The following is an 18,139-nucleotide window of genomic DNA, read 5'->3' as shown; positions in this document are numbered from 1 at the left end:
CGATGCCGGCTGGCAGGAGGTGGATCCTCTGTGCCAGAGAGGGATGGCGAGGACCGTGCTAGTGGACCGGTTCTAAGACACTACTGGTTTTCACCAGAGCCCGCCGCAAAGCGGGATGGTCTTGCTGCGGCGGTAGTGACCAGGTCGTATCCACTAGCAACGGCTCACCTCTCTGGCTGCTGAAGATAGGCGAGGTACCAGGGAGTAGGCAGAAGCAAAGTCGGACGTAGCAGAAGGTCGGGGGCAGGCGGCAAGGTTCGTAGTCAGGGGAGATAGCAGTAGTTCTGGTACACAGGGTTTAAACACACAAAACGCTTTCACTAGGCACAAGGGCAACAAGATCCGGCAAGGAAGTGCATGGGAGGAGGTTAGATATAGTCAGGGACCAGGTGGAAGCCAATTAAGCTAATTGGGCCAGGCACCAATCATTGGTGCACTGGCCCTTTAAGTCTCAGGGAGCTGGCGCGCGCGCGCCCTAGAGAGCGGAGCGGGGGCCCGGAGCGCTAGGCGTAACAGTACCCCCCCCTTAGGTCTCCCCTTCTCTTTGTCCGGTAACTGCCTCCCCTGGGATGAGGACACCGGGAAAGGATGGAGGGATTCCTCAACGGCAGGTAGAACAGCAGGAGTAGGAATGGGGAGAGAGGGCAGAGGGCGAGACCTGGCACGGGGCAGTGTGACACCAGGACGAGGGCCATGAGGGGACACAGAGGCTTGCCTGATGGGACTGGGAGGGGGGGAGAGGCATTTCCTGTGGCAGGCAGAGTCCTTAATGACCTTAGGGGGACCGGATACAGGAGGAACCACAGGGTCACGGCAGGGAGTACTGGGAACCGGTTGAAGGCAGTCCTTGGAACAAGAGGGACCCCAACTCTTGATCTCCCCAGTGGACCAATCCAGGGTTGGGGAATGGTGTTGAAGCCAGGGTAGTCCAAGGAGAACTTCAGAAGTGCAATTAGGAAGGACAAAAAATACCATTTCCTCGTGATGAGGTCCGATGCACATTAGGAGGGGCTCCGTGCGGTAACGCACGGTGCAATCCAACCTGGCTCCGTTGACCGCGGAAATGTGGAGTGGCTTGACAAGACGGGTCACCGGAATGCGGAATTTATTCACTAAGGACTCCCGAATAAAATTCCCAGAAGCTCCAGAGTCCAGGCAGGCCACGGCTGAGAGGGGAGAGCTGGCTGAAGTAGAAATCCGAACAGGCACCGTGAGACGTGGAGAAGCCGACTTAGCATCAAGAGACGCCACACCCACGGGAGCTGGGTGCGAGCGTGCGTTTCCCAGACGTGGAGGACGGATTGGGCAATCCACCAAAAAATGTTCAGTACTGGCACAGTACAGACAGAGATTCTCTTCCTTACGGCGATTCCTCTCTTCCAGGGTCAGGCGAGACCGATCCACTTGCATGGCCTCCTCGGCGAGAGGCCTAGGCGCAGATTGCAGTGGAGACTGTGGGAGAGGTGTCCAGAGATCTAAGTCTTTTTCCTGGCGGAGCTCTTGATGCCTCTCAGAAAAACGCATGTCAATGCGAGTGGCTAGATGAATGAGTTCATGCAGGTTAGCAGGAGTCTCTCGTGCGGCCAGAACATCTTTAATGTTGCTGGATAGGCCTTTTTTAAAGGTCGCGCAGAGAGCCTCATTATTCCAGGATAGTTCAGAAGCAAGAGTACGGAATTGTATGGCGTACTCGCCAACGGAAGAATTACCCTGGACCAGGTTCAGCAGGGCAGTCTCAGCAGAAGAGGCTCGGGCAGGTTCCTCAAAGACACTTCGAATTTCCGAGAAGAAGGAGTGTACAGAGGCAGTGACGGGGTCATTGCGGTCCCAGAGCGGTGTGGCCCATGACAGAGCTTTTCCAGACAGAAGGCTGACTACGAAAGCCACCTTAGACCTTTCAGTAGGAAACTGGTCCGACATCATCTCCATGTGCAGGGAACATTGCGAAAGAAAGCCACGGCAAAACTTAGAGTCCCCATTAAATTTGTCCGGCAAGGACAGGCGGAGGCTAGGAGTGGCCACTCGCTGCGGAAGGGGTGCAGGAGGTGGCGGAGGAGATGAAATGCTGGGGAACCTCAGCGGGATCCATGGCCGGATCTACTGTCACGATGCCGGCTGGCAGGAGGTGGATCCTCTGTGCCAGAGAGGGATGGCGAGGACCGTGCTAGTGGACCGGTTCTAAGACACTACTGGTTTTCACCAGAGCCCGCCGCAAAGCGGGATGGTCTTGCTGCGGCGGTAGTGACCAGGTCGTATCCACTAGCAAACGGCTCACCTCTCTGGCTGCTGAAGATAGGCGAGGTACCAGGGAGTAGGCAGAAGCAAAGTCGGACGTAGCAGAAGGTCGGGGGCAGGCGGCAAGGTTCGTAGTCAGGGGAGATAGTAGTAGTTCTGGTACACAGGGTTTAAACACACAAAACGCTTTCACTAGGCACAAGGGCAACAAGATCCGGCAAGGAAGTGCATGGGAGGAGGTTAGATATAGTCAGGGACCAGGTGGAAGCCAATTAAGCTAATTGGGCCAGGCACCAATCATTGGTGCACTGGCCCTTTAAGTCTCAGGGAGCTGGCGCGCGCGCGCCCTAGAGAGCGGAGCGGGGGCCCGGAGCGCTAGGCGTAACAATAACTCTTTTATATTTTCATCCACAGACTAGTATGAGGGCTTGTTTTTTGCGCGACCGGTTGTCCTTTGTAATGACATAACTCATTATATCATAAAATGTATGGCGCAACCAAAAAACACTATTTTTGTGGGGAAATTAAAACGAAAAACGCAATTTTGCTAATTTTGGAAGGTTTTGTTTTCACGCCGTACAATTTATGGTAAAAATGACATGTGTTCTTTATTCTGAGGGTCAATACGATTAAAATGATACCCATTATTACATACTTTTATATTATTGTTGCGCTTAAAAAAAATCACAAACTTTTTAACCAAATTAGTACGTTTATAATCCCTTTATTTTGATGACCTCTAACTTTTTTATTTTTCCGTATAAGTGGCGGTATGGGGGCTAATTTTTTGCGCCATGATCTGTACTTTTTTTTGATACCACATTTGCATATAAAAAACTTTTAATAAATTTTTTATAATTTTTTTTTAAGAAAATGTATTAAAAAAGTAGGAATTTTGGACTTTTTTTTTTTTCGTTCATGCCGTTCACCGTACGGGATCATTAATATTTTATTTTAATAGTTCGGACATTTACGCACGCGGCGATACCAAATATGTCTATAAAAAATGTTTTTTACGCTTTTTGGGGGTAAAATAGGAAAAAACGGACGTTTTACTTTTTTATTGGGGGAGGGGATTTTTCACTTATTTTTTACTTTTACTTTTACATTTTTTTACATTTTTTTTACACTTGAATAGTCCCCATAGGGGACTATTCATAGCAATACCATGATTGCTAATACTGATCTGTTCTATGTATAGGACATAGAACAGATCAGTATTATCGGTCATCTCCTGCTCTGGTCTGCTCGATCTCAGACCAGAGCAGGAGATGCCGGGAGCCGCACGGAGAAAGGAGAGGGGACCTCCGTGCGACGTTATGAATGATCGGATCCCCGCAGCAGCGCTGCGGGCGATCCGATCGTTCATTTAAATCGCGAACTGCCGCAGATGCCGGGATCTGTATTGATCCCGGCACCTGAGGGGTTAATGGCGGACGCCCGCGAGATCGCGGGCGTCGGCCATTGCCGGCGGGTCCCTGGCTGCGATCAGCAGCCGGGATCAGCCGCGCATGACACGGGCATCGCTCCGATGCCCGCGGTTATGCTTAGGACGTAAATGTACGTCCTGGTGCGTTAAGTACCACCTCACCAGGACGTACATTTACGTCCTGCGTCCTTAAGGGGTTAATACTGTACTCTATTTATCTATATTTCTCTCTCATGACTATTTGTTTATCTAATATTTATCTATCTATAAATCTAATATCTATCTATCTATAAATCTAATAATCTATATATCTATCTTTCTATCTAGCTGTATGGGCACAGTAATATACAATCCATGTTTTACTTCTGAAAGTTCCGAATACTGTGTGCTCGGATGGTCACTGCTATCTCTCACATCTTTTCTCTAGAAGCTTTTGGCTTTAATGATGCAAGTAATTGCATTGATAGAGAAATAGAAATGTCTGTTTCTTTTGGTGAAGGTTCCGCATATTTCTTGCCTTTGGAAAGAAAATCTTTATGTTTGAAGGAACAATTCTGTTGCAGACATTACACAAGGTTTCTGACAACTACAGAACTTTTATGGGACCCATACTAATACAGTTTCAGGACTATACATTTCCCTCCAGTGGCACAGAACAAATTATTTCTAAGGCATTCTAATAAAGTCTTCAAAAGAACATGAATTACTTTCAAGGTTCAGTTCCATCCTCTTTGCAGATTATAACAGATTATACAATTTATACAATTTCTGCATCAGTGATTCAATCCGTCCATGGATAATAATGTAAAAAGGAAAGGACATCATAATACAGCATACAATGTAATTCCTTTCTGTAAAAAGCACAGGAATGCATTCAGTCGTGCAATGTACTCCACTCGGGAAAAAACTTCTGCAAAATGACGGCTGCGCTCTGTACGAGAGAATACTCATGAACTCACCAATGTTGTTAAAATTACTCAGGTCAACCGAGAAGTTCTTCTTTTTATCCATCTGAACTGAATACTCGAAAAAGAGTATAATGTTGACTACCTGAAACATAAAAATAAAGGCTCAGTACTTAGATACATAGGCCAAGACATATTTTGCATTGGTAAAGATAGAATATAGTACATAATATACCACTTTAACCCCTTAAGGACATGCGCCGTAAGTGTACGGCACTGCATAGCGTCACTTCTGCACAGTGCTGCACATTTAGCTGCGCTCGCATCATTCACGGTGGGTCTCGGCGGCTGTCAGCAGCCGCGGACCGGTCGGTAATGGCCGACATCAGCAAAAGCGCTGATGTCTGCCATTAACCTCTCAGATGCTGTGATAAATACAGATCACAAAATCTGTGGCAGTGCAGGACTTAAAATGGCTGATCTGATCGCGCATGGCACTGCCACAGGGATCAGATCGTCAAAGATGGCGGACGGAGGTCCCCTCACCTGCCTCTGTCCGTCCTCCGGGGTCTTCTGCACTGATCTGCCTTCCAGCAGACCAGAGCAGAAGATCGCCGATACCACTGATCAGTGTTATGCCCTATGCATAGCACTGAACATTATTATCAATCTAATGATTCCTTCAAATAGTCCCCTATGTGGGCTAAAAAAGTGTAAATAAAAATGTTAAAAAAAGTTTTTAAAAAAGTAAAAAAAACTGTGAAAAAGCCACTCCCCCAATAAAGTTTTAAATCACCCCTTTTCCCCATATAAATACAAAAAAGCATTAAGAAGCCACTCCCCCAGTAAAGTTTTAAATCACCCCTTTTCTCCAAAAAAACATTAAAAACAATAAATAGTAAACATATTTGGTATTGTCGCATGCGTAAATGTTCAAACTATAAAAAAAATTATGTTCATGATCCCTTACGGCAAATTGCGTAAAGTTTTTGTCACATCAAACTGCAAATTTTTTTTTTATAAAAAGTGATCAAAAAGTCACATATGCGCTCCCAAAACAAACTGCAGATCATGGCGCAAAAAATTAGCCCTCAGGCATCCCTTAATATGGAACAATGAGAAAGTTAGAGGTGGTCAAAATAGGGCAATTTTAAACATACTGATTTTGTAAAAAAAAAAAAAAGTTTGAGATTTTTTAAAAGCCGTACAATAAAATAAATGTATGTAACCATGGGTATCATTTTAATTGTATTGACCCAGAGAATAAAAAAACATGTAATTTTTACTGTAAAGTTTACAAGGTGAAAACAAAACTCCCCTAATTAGCAAAATTATGGTTTTCGTTTATATTTCCTTACACAAAAAATGTTTTGGGGTGGGGGTTTACCATACATTTTTGGGTAAAATGAGTGATTTCATTACAAAGTACAACTTGTGACGCGAAAAAAACAATCCCTCATATGGGTCTGGAAATGGAAATATAAAAGAGTTAAGTATTTTAAAAGGTGAGGAGGAAAAAACGAAAATGCAAAAATAAAATTGGCTGTGTCCTTAAGGTCAAAATGGACTGTGTCCTTAAGGGGTTAATGATTGGAGACAATTACAAAAAAAGGCTGTTTTCGAAAAATGTTGCTCTGGTCCATGGTGTGTAAATTGTATTACAAGAGGGCCTCATTCACATCAATGGATTTGATCTGTAAAACCAGGTTATTTTTAATACTTTGTTTTAGTCTCATTAGGGGCTTTTTCATGAGAATGTTATGTAATATCACACTGGTTTTGTATCTTTTGCCGAAGATACATAAAACCTTACATGATCCACCTGACAGACTGATCGTTTCAGGACGTGAATCACTTAATAGTCACATTTCCATCTTACTTGATAATATTCTTCGACCATATGTGTACAATGCCTGGCCATATGTAAAGGACACTGGCTATTTTCGATATAAAAATCAAAGATCTCGCCGTTCTAGATGCTATATTTTGGCCACATTTGACGTCACTTGCCTGTACACCTCCATACCTCATGATGGGGGTATGCAGGCAGTGAGGTCATACATACACACTGATTTCTCCCCTGAAAAAGTCAATTTGATCACCACACTACTTCAGTTGATTTTAACCAAAAAGTATTTAATTGTTAATGACACCTATTATGTGCAATTAATTGGTACTGCGATAGGGACAAATGTGGTGCCCATTTATGCCAATTTATATGTCACCCATCTAGAGGAAATGTCAATCTATGTATCTCCACACTTCGGGCATGTCCTGAAGTGGTGGAGGTACATAGACAACATCTTCTTGATTTGGACTGGCACAGAGGCCCAGCTTGCCAGTTTCCACATGTTTCTCAATCACATAACTACAGGTTTAAAGTTTACACTCACTTCGACTATGACAGAAATGAATTTCCTTGAAACAAGAATTACTATAGTTGAAAACCATCTTGAGTCAAACATTTTTGCTAAATCTACAGATTGCAACTCCATGTTGCGATTCGATAGATATCATCAACGCAGTATGATTTGATATCTGCCCCTGAGCCAAATGATCTGGGCCAAAGGGATCATTAGCTCGGAGACAAAAGTCAAAACCTCTCTTGATTGCATGATACAGAATTTGTGATAACGGACATTGCCATACCTAAGCCCACACAGAGGTACATTTCCAGTGCAAATCATGGTTCTTTTCCATGTAGAATGTGTGTCAATTGTGCCTACATGTTAAAAGGAAATTCTTTTATCCACCCCATGACTGGCAAAGAGTACATTATCAAACAATATCTGATGTGTACCACTCTCTTTGTAATATATGTTTTGCAGTGTCCGTACGATTTACTTTATGTTGGGGGGACCACCTTGGAAGCCAAGGTGAGAATCACCCAACATAGATACACGATCCAAAAGGGAAAACTTGATTTACCTGTTCCCAAACATTTTGCAGGACAGATGTTTAACTGGCAGGGAAAAACCCTCCAATTGATAGTCAGGTCATGCTGGGTTGTGTAGTTAGTGACTAAATGGTCTATCATTTTGTTTGTTCCTGTGTTGTTTTTATTTATCCTGCAATCTGTCTAATAAAGCTGGCGAGGAGCCAGACTTGCATAAAGAACCGTTGTTTGCCTGCTGAATGAAGTAGAAATGCGTCCTGTGGCTGTGTCAAGGATGATCCCAGAGCTAACCCCAGGGTGAAATCCTTACAATTGGTGGAGGATGCGGGAAACACGTTGCAAGGAGCAACAAGCGGTCGAGTTGCAGTGAAGTTATTGCCAAGAGAAAACAACTGTGCATGTTGCAAGGGTGTACTCTTTCTCAGAGAGGAGATAGTGGGACGAGCCCAGTTGAGGACTACAAGAGCAGGACTGAGCCTGTGGTGAAGTTGTTGCTAGGGGCAACAGATAACATCAAGCGAGTGGGCGCTCTTTCTCAAGTAAGGAGACTGGTGGATGGGCCACCTTCAGAGTGGAAAGAAAGTTTTGAGACTGTGTATAAAGGCATTGCCAGGGGTAATAGAAAATGTTGTTGGCAAGTGGCTGACATTTCGGCAGAGGATGGTGCTGTGTATGCAAGGTTTGAAGTGTTGCAAGATTTGAAGTGTTGCAAGATGGATGTCCACACTGGGGAAACTTGGTGTTCGGATTCATTGGAGGAGAGGCCCAAATAATTTATTGTGAACTGGATCCAAAGCTCTTGCGGGACTATGAGAAAGTCAAGACAGAGATCCCTACAGTGTGAACTGCGGTCTAACAGTGATGCTGGATTTAAAGTTGCAGAGCTACTTAACCCCTTAAGGACTCAGCCCATTTGGACCTTAAGGACTCAGACAATTTTATTTTTACGCTTTCGTTTTTTCTCTTCCCATTCAAAAAATCATAACTCTTTTATATTTTCATCCACAGACTAGTATGAGGGCTTGTTTTTTGCGCGACCAGTTGTCCGTTGTAATGCCATCACTCACTTTACCATAAAATGTATGGCGCAACCAAAAAAATACTATTTGTGTGGGGAAATTAAAAAGAAAACCGCAATTTTGCAAATTTTGGAAGGTTTTGTTTTCACGCCGTACATTTTACGGTAAAAATGACATGTGTTTTTTATTTGCTGGGTCAATACGATTAAAATGATGCCCATGATTATACACTTTTCTATTACTGTTGCGCTTAAAAAAAAATCGCAAACTTTTTAACCAAATTAGTACTTTTAAAATCCCCCTATTTTGAAGACCTCTAACTTTTTCTTTTTTCCGTATAAGCGGTGGTATGAGGGCTCATTTTTTGCGCCGTGATCTGTGCTTTTTATTAATACCATATTTGCTTATACAAAACTTTTATTAAATTTTTTATAAATTTTTTTGGGAATAAAACGTTATAAAAAAGCAGCTATTTTTTTTTACGTTCACGCCGTTCACCGTACGGGATCATTTACATTTTATTTTAATAGTTTGGATATTTATGCACGTGCCGATACCAAATATGTATATAAATATATAAATAATTTTTTTACACTTTTTGGGGGTAAAAAAATGTACGTTAAATTTATGTATAGGACATAGCACTGATCAGGGTTATCGGTCATCTTCTGCTCTGGTCTGCGGGAAGGCAGATCAGAGCAGAAGATTCCCGGAAGACAGCGGAGGCAGGTGAGGGGACCTCCGTCTGCCGTGCAGGATGATCGGATCGCCACGGCAGCGCTGCGGGCGATCCGATCATCCTGTTAAGTGACCGCGATGATGCAGATGCCGTGATCTGTATTGATTACCGGCGGGTCCCTGGATGCGATCCACAGCTTTGATGCCCGCGGTTATATTCAGGACGTAAATGTACGTCCTGGTGCGATAAGTACCACGTCACCAGGACGTACATTTACGTCCTGCGATGTTAAGGGTAGAGCAAGTGGAGCGATGTTCTGCAGCGGAGAAGCTGGTGAGAGGGGTCCAGCGCCAGCCCTCAACTGACTGGACAGCAAGAGATTCTGGTAAGACTGTTCCAGGGGTTAGGGGGCCATGTATAGAGACTATGGGGTAGATTTATCAAAACCTGTGCAGAGGAAAAGTTTCCCAGTTGCCTATAGCAACCAATCAGTTCACTTCTTTCATTTTTAACAAGGCCTCTGCAAAATGAAAGAAGCAACATGATTGGTTGCTATGGGCAACTGGGCAACTTTTCCTTTGCACAGGTTTTGATAAATCTCCCACTATGAGACTTTACATAAGAATGAACTGTACATAAAAATGCGTCTGAGGGTGGTGTTTCCCAAGTTGACTGTGTGAACTATGTTCAAGGTGGCTCCAACCTATGTCCAGTTGCAAAATCATGCGAGGGTGGGGGACCCCTCATGAAAACTGATGAGACTGTTCACAGTGGCGTTGCGGCCCAACGGGTGACACCAACCTAATGGGGTGACACCAAGACGCTCCGCAGCACCCCTCCCCAGCTACACCGACACCCCCCATCTGTGCCCGACCGGCCTCCCGTCCGTCAGCATAACACCACACCCCACCCGCCTTCAACTGCGCTGTGCGGTGCGCCCGTCCATCAGCACCCCCCCACCCCGGCCTTCACCTGCGTTGTGCGCCCGTCCGTCAGCACCCCCCCGGCCTTCATCGCCGCTGTGCGCCCGTCCATCAGCCCCACCGCATGGGACGTCAACGTCAGTGACGTCACTCGCAGGGCGTCCGGAGATAAGGATCGCTGCGCTGGATGGGTGAGTGTGTGTGTCTCTCTGTCTGTCTCTATCTCTGTCTGTGTGTCTCTGTCTGTGTGTGACTGTCTGTGTGTAACTCTGTGTGTGTGTGTTTGTGTCTGTGACTCTGTGTGTGTGTATGTGACTGTGTGTGATGCTGTGTGTGTGTGTGTGTGACTGTGTGTGTGTGTGACTGTGTGTGTGTGTTGCAGGGGGACCCAGGAGCTTTAAGCTACACCCCTGCCCACAATCATTTCTTGTATTGGAATTATGTAGGAGGCCTTCTGGTGGGCCAAGTATGCCTTATTGACTCTGTGTGTGTGTGTGTGTGTGTGTGTGTGTGACTCTGTGTGTGTGTATGTGACTGTGTGTGTGTGTGTGTGTGTGTGTGACTGTGTAACTCTGTGACTTTGTTTATTTTTGTTATATCTCATTCCCTAATTCAGAAGCATAGATAAAGGTGGGGCAGAGGCAGTAGTCACATTTATGCCAGATAGTAGGTGAGGAGGACCTGTAATAAATGTTGCAGGGGGACCCAGGAGCTTTAAACTACACCCCTGCCCACAATCATTTATTGTATTGGAATAATGTAGGAGGCCTTCTGGTGTGCCAAGTATGCCTTATTTTCTGTGTGTGTGTGTGTGTGTGACTCTGTGTCTGTGTGTAAGTGACTGTGTGTGTGTGTGTGTGTGACTGTGTGTGTGTGTGTGTGTGTGTGTCTGTGAGTGTGTATCTCTCTTACTGTGTGTGTGTGTTTGTGTGTGTGTGTCTCTCTGTGTTGTATGTTTTTTTTTTTTTTGGGGGGGGGAGGGGGGATTGAACCAGCGATCTAATGTGGGGAGACTTTGTACCCATTGTGGGGAACCTGCAAGGGAACCTGCGGCCTAATGTGGGGAAACTACTACCAAATGTGCGGAGTCTATGCTACCTAATGTGGGGAGTACATGCTACCTAATGTGGGGAAACTGCTACCTAATGTGGGGAAGCTGCTACCTAATGTGGGGAATCTGTGCTACCTAATGTGGGGAATCTGTGCTACCTAATGTGGGGAAACTGCTACCTAATGTGGGGAATCTGTGCTACCTAATGTGCGGAAATTGCTACCTAATGTGGGGTAACTGGTACCTACCTAATGTGGGGGAACTGGTACCAAATGTGGGGAATCTATGCTGCCTAATGTGGGGAAAATATGCTACCTAATGTGGGAAAACTGCTACCTACCTAATGTGGGGGAACTGCTGCCTACCTAATGCTCACCCCTGACAGTAGCACCCTCATCATCAACCAGCAACACCCCCACCCCAGCAGTAGCACCTCCATCAGCAGATCCTGAAGATGGATGATGGAGGTGCTCCTGCCAGGAGGATGATCCTGCTGATGGATGATGGGGGTGATACTGCCAGGGGGATGGCCAGTAGTACCCTCATCATCCTCCAGCAACACCCCCCCAGTAGTAGCACCCCCATCATCCACTAGCAACACCACCAATACCCCCCTCCCGTGGTAATAGCATCAGCTATCGGATGTTGAGGGGTGTTACTGCGGTTGTGGTATTATATTCAGAGGGTGCACTGTATGGCAACGTTATATTCAGAGGGCGCAGTTTGTAGTAGTATTATATTCAGAGGGCGCAGTGGGTGGTAGTATTATATTCAGAAGGTACAGTGTGTGGCGGTATTATATTCAGGGGTACAGTATGTGGCAGATTTATATTCAGAGTGTACAGTATGTGTTGGTATTATATTCAGAATGTACAGATGTGTGATAGTATTATATTCAGAGGGTACAGTGTGTGGCGGTATTATATTCAGGGGTACAGTATGTGGCAGCTTTATATTCAGAGTGTACAGTATGTGTTGGTATTATATTCAGAATGTACAGATGTGTGGTAGTATTATATTCAGAGAGTACGGTGTGTGGAAGGTTTATAATCAAAGAGTATAGTGTATAGTAGTATTATATTTAGAGGATACAGTGTCTGGCAGGTTTACAATAATACTTGTTTTCATATAGAGGATGAGAATGCGCTGACATAGTGAGGAGACGTCTGGGCGTCACATTCTGCAGAGAGAAGATTCAGCTGGAACAAGTCCTGGCGGTATGTACAATCTGAATTAGATAAGGAAAGACTATAGAGAAGACGTCAGCTGTAGTCATTGATATCATTGTGTATTCTCCTCACTATAGAGAAGACGTCACCTGTAATCACTAATACCATTGTGTATTCCCCTCACTATAGAGAAGATGTCACCTGTAGTCACTGATATCATTGTGTATTCTCCTCACTATAGAGAAGATGTCACCTGTAATCACTGATATCATTGTACATTCTCCTCACTATAGAGAAGACGTCACCTATAGTCACTGATATCTTTGTGTATTCTCCTCACTATAGAGAAGACGTCACCTGTAATCACTGATATCATTGTGTATTCTCCTCACTATAGAGAAGATGTCACCTGTAATCACTGATATCATTGTACATTCTCCTCACTATAGAGAAGACGTCACCTGTAGTCACTGATATCATTGTGTATTCTCCTCACTATAGAGAAGACGTCACCTGTAGTCACTGATATCATTGTACATTCTCCTCTCTATGTCCTATCAGAGCTGTAGTCGCTTGTCAGTTCTACAGTTATGGTGAGTGAAACTACAACTCCCAGCATAACCTCACCACTGCTCAAAGGGGTACTCTACTGGAAAACATTTTTTTTTTCATCAACTGGTGCTACAAAGTTAAACAGATTTGTAAATTACTTCTATTTAAAAATCTTACTTATTAGCTGCTGTATGAGCGATTCACAGGAGGTTATTTTCTTTTTTCATTTATTTTCTGTCTGACCACAGTGCTCTGTGCTGACACCTTTGTCCATGTCAAGAACTGTCCATAGTAGGAGCAAATCCCCATAGCAAACCTATCCTGCTCTGGACAGTTCCTGACATGGACAGAGGTGTCAGCAAATAGCACTGTGGTCAGACTGGAAAGAACTACACAACTTCCTGTGGAGCATACACCAGCTTATAAGTACTGTAAGGATTAAGATTTTAAATAGAAGTAATTTAAAAATCTGTTTAACTTTCTGGCACCAGTTGATATAAAAGAAAATGTTTTCCAGTGGAATACCCCTTTAAGTAATTCTGGGAGCTGTATATTTAAATGGTGAAAACTTCTTTAACATTTTCCTATTCTGTGGCAACTGGTATATCTGATTATTATACTGGAATTTCTCACAATGCGCTACACCAGTGGTGTCTGTCACAACAGGCTAAAAACTTATTGGGGGAGGGGGTAGGTATGGGGGTGACTCCTACCCTAGCAACGCCACTGACTGTTCACACTCTGCAGATAGGAATAAAAGAGTTTGGTGAACAGAAAATGTTGCATGCAGGACTAGGAGAAAATTTTACAAAACACACCCTGTATGAGTTAGGTCATAGTGCTATGAACTGTCCTGTAAATTTTAAACCTATGCAGTGTGATATTGTTTTCTGTGAAAAAACCATGCATATGTCTTTTGAAGTAATGTGTACTGCTGCCAACTGTGTGAGTTGGTAGTGCTGTAGATGGTAAAAAGATGATTGCTTTGCTAGAGCCTAGGGAGTCTTGTAAAGACCTGTTGCAGAAAGCCGGAACCTGTCACAGTGTCTATACAGGCAGATATTTGGGGTTACAAAACTGTTAGGGGGAGATTTATCAAAAACTGTGCTGAGGAAGAGTGGTGCAGTTGCCCATGGCAACCAATCAGATTGCTTCTTTCATTTTTAAAGAGACCTGTGAAAAATGAAAGAAGCAATCTGATTGGTTGCTATGGGCAACTGTACTACTCTTCTTCTACACAGGTTTTGATAAATCCCCCTTAATGTCTGTTTTTCTACTCCCTATGGAACCGTGAGTCACAAGGTCACAATAGAGCCCTCCTTGGAGTATGATGTAGTGCTGGGGACTGGTTTTCCATTTTTTTCCAGCAGTTATGAGAAGACTGTCAGGTGACTAAAGCAGGTACACCTGATAGGCCCACAACACTTGACTTGCACCACACACTAGTCGAGAGTTACTCAGCAGAGGCTGAGGATGGGGAGTGTCAGCAGTCACTTGATATGTCAGATAGGGGTCTGCCAGACTGCTAGTAAAGTCCAAGAGGATCCTGAGACTCAAGTGACAAGTGTGCCTCTGACTGAAGCAGAATCTTCAGTAAAACCAGAAATGGAGCAGGTACAGGAACATGTCTTCCATCTGCCCGCTAAAGATGAGCCCAAGGTGGGGCCAGAGTTGCGCTGCCACCTGGAAGAAGTGACCGAGAGACCGAGAGAAGAAGCTATGCTGAAGCTTGTGGATAAAGATGAGACCAAAGGGGGGTTGAAATTGCGCCGTCATCTGGAAGAGGTGACTGGAAAAGAAGCTACCGTAATGTCTGTGGACAATGCAGAAGTACTGAAGAGAGTGCACGTGGAGCTGGGTGCTGCGCTTACTGTCACAGACAGAGTCCTGAGTGAAGGAAATGTGACGTCTGGAACAGAGATGGATCGTGACCAGGAAGGTCAAACCACTGGACCAGTTGTTGTTGCAAACCCAGGAGTCCTAGACGTTTCTGCCGGGCAGCGGAGAGACGGTGGTGAAGTGAAAGAGAAGTCTGCGAGTGAGCAGAGAGATTGTGGTGAAGTAACAGAGAAGTCAGGGAGTGAGCAGAGAGACAGTCCAGAGGGACTATCCGGGAACTACCCTGAAGCCCAAGGGGTCAAGACCCTTGCAAAGGGGGAGACTACTCTTAAAGGTGGAGAAGAGTTGAACTGAGACAGCTTGAAGGAAGAGACAGACCAAGGACAAGTGACTGTCAGAAGACAAGATAATGTCTCATGGTTCAGCAGCAAGAGTAAGGAGACTGCTGTAAGTAATAGTGTTGAGCGGCATAGGCCATATTCGAATTCGCGAATATTCGCGAATATATGGACGAATATTCGTCATATATTCGCGAATATTCGCATATTCGTTATCTCCTCGTTTTATTTTCGCATATGCGCAAATTCACGTATGCGAAAATTAACATATGTGAAAATTTGCATATACAAAATTAGCATACGCGAAAATTTGCATATGCGAATTCGCGCACGCCCGTCTCACACAGTAGTATTACAGCCTTCTTTACACCACACAAGCTGGAAGCAGAGAGGGGTGATCACTGTGATGTGTACTGTAAGAAAAAAAAAAAAAACTAATATTCGTAATTACCAATATACAGTGCTATATTCGCGAAATTCGCGAATTCGCGAATATGTGATATTCGCGAATAATATTCGAATTGCGAATATTCGCGAGCAACACTAGTAAGTAAGAGACCTATGAAAAACCAAGCCTGTCCTGATGAGAAAAGGGGGCAGGTATGTGAAGCCATGGCAGTGGAACAAAAGTCTGGGAAACAGACTGATGGGGACTCCAAAGAGGCAATGGCTGAAGAGTCTGAAGACAATGAGAAGAAGCCATAGGAGAAGTCCTCTGAAGTTGAGGTGAAACCATATGGGAAGTCCTCTGAAACTGAGACTAAGGTAAAGCCATATGAGAGGTCCTCTGAAGCTGCAGAAATATTGACATTTGATGGTGAAAATGCGGAGGCAGAGAAGTTCTCTGAGACAGAAGCTAAGTCAGAGATAACTGCATAAGATGCCAGTATAGTCAGTGACACATCTGAAGGTCTGGGTGAAGAGAGGCCTGAAGGAGCCAAGAGTTCTCAGCCTGCAGATGAGCGTGTGAAGGTTGGTGTCCCTAAAGAAAAGGCTAATGAGAAAGTAGAGTCCTCTATGATAGAGGACAGGATCGTGGTAGAAACCCTGAGAGGTGCTGGATTCGTTCCAGAAAACAACAGAAGAAAGTCTGCAGAAGTAGAATTTGGAGAAGAGTCCGTCGAAGAAGATGGACAGGTGCATTATAGGGAAGCCTCCTGAAATTGTGGAGAATGTGTTAGAAGTCCTACAAATGGCTGATACAGGCTTGGTTGGCCACCAGCAAAGTTTGGTCGATAGTCATACCGTTAGTCACACGGTCAATGGCGTATGCGCCAAAAAATTCCAAAGTCCAAAATAGCGTATTTTTGGTCACTTTTTATATAATAAAAAAATTAATAAAAAGCGATCAAAAAGTCCAATCAATGCAAAAATGGTACCGATAAAAACTTCAGAACATGGTGCTAAAATTAGCCCTCATACCAGCCCGTACGCGGAAAAATAAAAAAGTTATAGGGGTCAGAAGATGACAATTTTAAATGTATAAATTTTCCTGCATGTAGTTATGATTTTTTTTTAGCAGTACCACAAAATGAAACCTATATAAGTAGGGGATCATTTTAACCGTATGGACCTACAGAATACAGATAAGGTGTCATTTTTACCGAAAAATGCACTGCATTGAAACGGAAGCCCCAAAAATTTATAGAATGACATTATTTCTTCAATTTTGTCACACAATTAATTTTTTTTCCGTTTCGCCATGGATTTTTTGGTAAAATTACTAATGTCACTGCAAATTAAAATTGGTGGCGCAAAAAATAAGCCATCACATGGAATTTTATGTGTAAAATTGAAAGCATTATGATTTTTAGAAGGTGATGAGGAAAAAATAAAAATGAAAAAACGGAAAAAGTGGTTAAACAGTCCTTAAGTGGTTAAACAACACAATGTAACTCCAAGTCAATCACACTTCTGTGAAATCACACTGTCCACTCAGGAAGCAACACTGATTGACAATCAATTTCACATGTTGTTGTGCAAATGGAACAGACAACAGGTGGAAATTATAGGCAATTTGCAAGACACCCCCAATAAAAGAGTGGTTCTGCAGGTGGTTTTCAGTTCCGAGCTGTGGCAAGAAGGTTTGCTGTGTCTGTCATCGTAGTGTCCTGAGCATGGAGGTACTACCAGGAGACAGGCCAGTACATCAGGAGATGTGGAGGAGGCCGTAGGAAAGCTACAACCCAGCAGCAGGACCGCTACCTCTGCCTTTGTGCAAGGAGGAGCAGGAGGAGCACTGCCAGAGCCCTGCAAAATAACCTACAGCAGACCACAAATTTGAATGTATTCACTCAAACGGTCAGAAACAGACTCCATGAGAGTGGTATGAGGGCCCGCCTTCCGCAGTTGGGGGTTGTGCTTACAGCCCAACACTGTGCAAGGCGTTTGGCATTTGCCAGAGAACACCAAGATTGGCAAATTCGCCCCTGGCACCCTGTGCTCTTCACAGATGAAAGCAGGTTCACACTGAGCACATGTGACAGAGTCTGGAGACGCCATGGAGAACGTTCTGCTGCCTGCAACATCCTCCAGCATGACCGGTTTGGCGGTGGGTCAGTAATGGTGTGGGGTTGTATTTCTTTGGGGGGGGGACACACAGCCCTCCATGTGCTTGCCAGAGGTAGCCTGACTGCCATTAGGTACCGAGATGAGATCCTCAGACCCCTTGTGAGACCATATGCTGGTGCGGTTGTCCCTGGGTTCCTCCTAATGCAAGACAATGCTAGACCTCATGTGGCTGGAGTGTGTCAGCAGTTCCTGCAAGAGAAAGGCATTGATGCTATGGACTGGCCTGCCCATTCCCCAGACCTGAATCCGATTGAGCACATCTGGGACATCATGTCCCGCTCCATCCACCAACACCACATTGCACCAGAGACTGTCCAGGAGTTGGCGGATGCTTTAGTCCAGGTCTGGGAGGACATGAGTCAGAAGACCATCCGCACCTCATCTGGAGCATGCCCAGGTATTGTAGGGAGGTCATACGGGCACGTGGAGGCCACACACACTACTGAGCCTCATTTTGACTTGTTTTAAGGACATTTCATCAAAGTTGGATCAGCCTGTAGTGTGGTTTTCCACTTTGATTTTTATTTTGACTC

The 18,139-nt window shown here is 44.6% G+C and overlaps 1 protein-coding gene across 4 annotated transcripts in view; it reads right to left on the bottom strand.

Annotated features, from left to right (window-relative positions):
• Positions 1 to 18,139, bottom strand: part of LAPTM5 (lysosomal protein transmembrane 5) — a 64,764-nt gene that overhangs the window by 29,743 nt on the left and 16,882 nt on the right. The window contains exons 1-2 of one of the 4 annotated variants that reach the window (XM_056557235.1): positions 14,148 to 14,233; positions 4,624 to 4,714 (exon numbers count right to left, since the gene is read on the bottom strand). In XM_056557235.1, coding sequence (XP_056413210.1) covers positions 4,624 to 4,675 — 52 coding nt within the window. In that variant the 5' untranslated portion in view covers positions 4,676 to 4,714; positions 14,148 to 14,233. Of the gene's footprint in view, positions 1 to 4,623; positions 4,715 to 7,218; positions 7,272 to 13,676; positions 13,842 to 14,147; positions 14,234 to 18,139 lie in introns of those variants that run through there. The other 3 variants (XM_056557237.1, XM_056557236.1, XM_056557234.1) reach the window with 3 other exon arrangements.

The sequence above is a fragment of the Hyla sarda genome, chromosome 2, assembly GCF_029499605.1.
Source record: "Hyla sarda isolate aHylSar1 chromosome 2, aHylSar1.hap1, whole genome shotgun sequence".
NCBI classification, from domain to species: domain Eukaryota; kingdom Metazoa; phylum Chordata; class Amphibia; order Anura; family Hylidae; genus Hyla; species Hyla sarda.
Note: the sequence above shows the minus strand (reverse complement) of the source record. Positions and strands in the feature narration are given on the sequence as shown.